The 4,744-nt window shown below is 38.5% G+C and overlaps 1 protein-coding gene across 1 annotated transcript in view; it reads left to right on the forward strand.

Annotated features, from left to right (window-relative positions):
* The window catches only part of HSPH1 (heat shock protein family H (Hsp110) member 1), a 24,788-nt gene extending 23,659 nt beyond the window's left edge, over positions 1-1,129 (forward strand). Inside the window, 1 exon segment of the mRNA XM_012810008.2 lies at positions 232-1,129. Within this exon segment, the coding sequence (XP_012665462.1) occupies positions 232-438 (207 nt within the window). The 3' untranslated portion in view covers positions 439-1,129.
* The last annotated feature ends 3,615 nt before the right edge of the window (positions 1,130-4,744 follow it).

The raw sequence follows: 4,744 nt of genomic DNA on the forward strand, positions 1-4,744 counted from the left end.
TGAGGATTAAAGCAGGTACCTAGTTAAGTACCTTACACATCATAGAGGACTATTTTCTTCTCATTTGGTCAGGCTTCAATCCATGTTTTGGGGCAAGTGTAATGAAAAATTGGAATTCTTTGATGTATAATTGGAGTTGAGAGAAAAACACAGGGTCAGGTTTATGAGGACAAATTGAAAATGAACTGGATGGGTCAGGTCTGAGTTAATCTGATGACTTGTTTTCTTTAGGAATTGAACAACACTTGTGAACCTGTTGTAACACAGCCCAAACCAAAAATTGAGTCACCCAAACTGGAAAGAACTCCAAATGGCCCAGATATTGATGGAAAGGAAGAAGATTTAGAAGGCAAAAATAATTTCGGTGCTGAACCTCCACATCAGAATGGTGAATGTTACCCTAATGAGAAGAATTCTGTTAATATGGAGTTGGACTAGATAACATTAAATTGGCTTATATTCCTTCAAATTAATAAAATATTTTTGCCATAGTATGTGATTCTAACATAACATACTAAGACTATTTATATTTTCTTTTTTAAGGATGTTTAGAAATTTGTGTATTATATGGAAAAAGAAAAAACGCTTAAGTCTGTAGTCTTTATGATCCTAAAAGGGAAAATTGCCTTGGTAACTTTCAGATTCCTGTGGAATTGTGAATTCATACTAAGCTTCTGTGCAGTCTTACCATTTGTATCACTGAGGATGAAATTGACTTTTGTCTTGGAGAAAAAAAACTGTACTGCTTGTTGTAAGAGGGCTGTGATGAAAATCTTAAAGCATTTGTTCTTGCCAAGGTAGTTTTCTTGCATTGCTCTCCACTGCAGCATGTGTGTGGGTGTGGATGTTTATAAACAAGACTTAAGTCTGATTTCATAAGGGCTTTCTACAATCAGTTCTGTCCAATAGAATAATATGATCTTTTGCTTTGATATTAAAAATTTGATGAGTAAAACAAAAGCTAGTGAAATGTGTTAGCAGCATGCTGAACAAAAACTTTAAAGTTCTCTCTCACTATACAGTACATTGTCGTGTGTATGTGTGAAGTCGAAGAAATGTTAATCCTATTGTAACTGATGGTGAAAACTTGTATGAGCTTTAAAATAAAGTTCATCCTATGGTGTCATTTTTAAATTGTTAGTTTTGTCACTAATTTAAAAATGGGATTGGGGAGAAGAATATGAATTATTGCAGCAGAAATGAACTCAGTGTGAAATCCAACTTTCCTTCTTTGCTGCTTTCCATTCTTCCTCTTGACAGAAAAGTAGCATATGTTTATTACATTAAAACACTTCTAAATAGTATGAAGTGATGGCTAGAACTTAAAATTCCACCACCTGGAAAAAAACTTAACGTTTTATTGCATATCCTTCAAGCCTTTTCCTCCAGTGGTGGGTGGTGTCTGTGTGGGGATGTGTGTTAAATGCAGTGTTAAATGTTAAATGGGTGTTTTCAAACTATAGAGCAGGGAACATATATAGAGCGGTGCAGCTGTGGTGATGTTTATTGTAAAGACACACTTGAAAGCATTTTAGCCAGTTCCACTAACTGGTGGACTTAAGTGTTTATCAAGTTTTTGCTATTCCAAATACTACTGCAGTGAATTTTGTGCATCTGGTTATTTTCTAAGGACAAACTTGGAATAGTGTTTTTTTTTGGGTGGGGGGGAGGATAAGTAACAGTGATGCCTACTGGTGTGTGATCACTTGTGCTCTAACATGAGGGCCAGTTTTCCTGCAAGAGGAGGGACCTGGCTTTTAACTGTAGTCCCTATTATGATGCTCCTCTTCAGGTACTTCACATAGAGTAATTCGCAAGCAAACTAGGAGATTTAATTTAATAATTTATAAGATCACACAGGAAATATCAGTTGGGAAAATAAACACCAGCTGTCAAGTTACTCAAATTTTAAAGCCCACGCTCCTTTCCTAGACTAAGTAGCTTGTCATCTGTTTGATATGTACTTGAGTGTTTCAAAATTTGCCTGTTTCCATGAATTGCACAGTCCTTATTCCCATTTGTAGTACGGGGATGTTTATATGAAATGTGTTATTAAGGATCTTAACCATTCGTCAGCTATTCACCATTTCCCCACTTGACAATTTAACTTTGCTTTATCATTTAGAAACTTTAAATTTGTATGTAATCTTTCTCATGGTTTTTCTGATGTATCTGTTGTTTTAGTGCACTCAGTGTACACTCAATAGGTTACATTTGCCTATTGAGAAGTGAAGATAACTTAGTGTTACATGTACAATTGGGAAGTACACTGAAAAAAGATCCTTTAAATACGTGAATGGGGAAACTTCCTTCTGCAAAATAGAACTTGATAATAGAGGAAGCATCAGACTGGCTTAATTAAATCAGTCCTTAATAAATGAGAGAAGTTTTTGTAACATCACTTTTCTGTGAGGGTCAATCAATATAATGAAAAAACCAGGCGGCACCTGTGGCTCAGTGAGTAGGTCACCGGCCCCATATACTAGAGTGGCGGGTTCAAACCCGGCCCCGGCCAAACTGCAACAACGAAATAATAGCCAGGCCTTGTGGCGGGTACCTGTACTCCCAGCCACTTGGGAGGCTGAGGCAAGAGAATCACCTAAGCCCAAGAGCTGGAGGTTGCTGTGAGCCGTGATGCCATGGCACTCTACCAAGGGTGACAAAGTGAGACTCTGTCTCAAAAATGGCTATACTCTGGAGACCTCAGAACTGCATTTTTGTTTGTAGGAAAAAAATAGTAATGCTGAGTACAGTACATATTATGGCTCAAGCAATTGCGATGTACACTTAGTAATCACCTAGAATCCCCAAGATATGAACCAATTTGGATAAATGCTTTAAGAATTGAATTTTACATTTTAACTTGAATCATCACTCTGTGACTATTAAGAGTGTCCAGTTGTTTCAGTAACCAAAAATGAAGAGAATTTTTGAGTCCAGTACATCATAAATGTTGGTTATATCTGAGCAATGATTAACTTTTCTTGAGTAAAATCCCCAATGTTTACTTTTTTGTTCTTGATTATTAAAAAGGGGGTCTCAGGTATAATTAATCTGGCTGTTGTAACCTGCCTCTGAATACAATAGCCTATTGGAAGTTAGTTTCTGAAAGGCCAAAAAATAAACTAGCTGAGGTGATCAGTGATTTAGTTTTGTAAGCAGATACTCAAGATATTTTTTCTACATCATTTGTCACTTAGTTTCTATCCAGACTTCTATCTTGCCTGTGGTGTCTGATTGCTGTGGAGGAATATCTCGTTGCTATCTTACATAATCGGCACAAAACAATTGCATCATATTTTTCTGGAGAGGTTGATTCTTAGAGAATGTTTGAAGAGGGGTTGGCTGTCTCCAGGTACTGAGTAATTTTGGTACCGTTAAGCTCTTCTAAGTGGTCAGAATGATGGGAAGTGTTCTAATACCCTTTGGTTTTCTCACAGTGGTTTAGCTTTGTTAGTCTTGGGGACTTCCTAAAAGATAGTCAAAACTAGTTATTTTTGAGTCTGTATTAGCATATGGTTTGTGAATAACAAGTGTATGTGAAATCTTTGAGAACTTTAGGATAGTTTTTCCAGTCACTAGTTTCTTTTTTTTCAGAATTATAGTACAACATGGTCCTCAACAGTTGTTACTCAGCTTAAGGGCAGGTGGCAGGCAGTATGATATAGTAGAAAGAATACCTTTGGGGGTAGGAAAAGATTGTGTCATGTCTAAGGGTCCAAACCATGCTGCCACTCAAGCACTGTGGTTTTAGGCAGGTCATTCAACTTCTCTGAATCCCTGTTTTCTAATCCATCCAAACCTACATAGCCTTGACTGAGCCTGTCTCTGCCACTGTGGATTTCCCATAGGGCAGAGCTTCTCAACTTTGGCAGTATTGACATTTGGGGCTGGATTTCATTGTGGGAGATGTCTTGTGCCCTGTGCCATTTTAACAGCATTCCTGACCTCTACCCATCTGCTGGCAGTAGCCCTCCTAAGCCCCAGTCATTGTACTTTGAGAAACACTGCTCTAGGAAAAGTGACTTTGAACTTCACAATAACACCCAGAAGGAAGTAAACTGGCCCTTACAGACTGCCTGCCAGTGGTTAGGCACTGGGCTAGGTGCCCTGGCTTAGGCTTCACGGTAATCCTCCCAGAAGGGTATTATTTTCCACATATTATAAGTGGGAAAATGGGGTGAAAGTCTGACCAAGTTAAAAAATAAATCAGTAGCACTTGAGAGGCTAAGGCAGGTGGATCACCTGAGCTCACAGGTTTGAGACCAGCCTGAGCCAGAGCAAGACCTCGTCTCTAAAAATAGCTGGGGGCTGTGGTAGGCGCCTGTAGTCCCAGCTACTTGGGAGACTGAGGCAAGAGAATCACTTGAGCCCAAGAGTTTGGGGTTGCTGTGATCTATGACACCAGAGCACTCAACCCCAGGGTGAGGGAGTGAGACTGTCTCAAAAAGGAAAGTATTTCTGCATCCTGCAGAGTCAATGTGAAGATTGTTTCTGGGTGTTTTTATTTGCTAGGCATATATGTAGATTGTGTCCAAAAATGTCTTAAGAAGTATTGGCTTAGAAAATTGCAATTGTTCATTTAAAAATCAAAAAACCCAAAAAGCTTGCCTTTTCATCACTAGACTATAAAATGATTCCCAATTCTAGCTGCATATTAGAATTTCTGTGGGGCTGATTAAAAAAAAATACACCCTCAGAGATTCTGATTTAACTGGTCTGGGATCAGACCTGGACATCCAGA

This window comes from Otolemur garnettii, unplaced genomic scaffold (assembly GCF_000181295.1).
Source record: "Otolemur garnettii isolate 467f Iridium unplaced genomic scaffold, OtoGar3 scaffold00120, whole genome shotgun sequence".
Classification (NCBI taxonomy): Eukaryota; Metazoa; Chordata; class Mammalia; order Primates; family Galagidae; genus Otolemur; species Otolemur garnettii.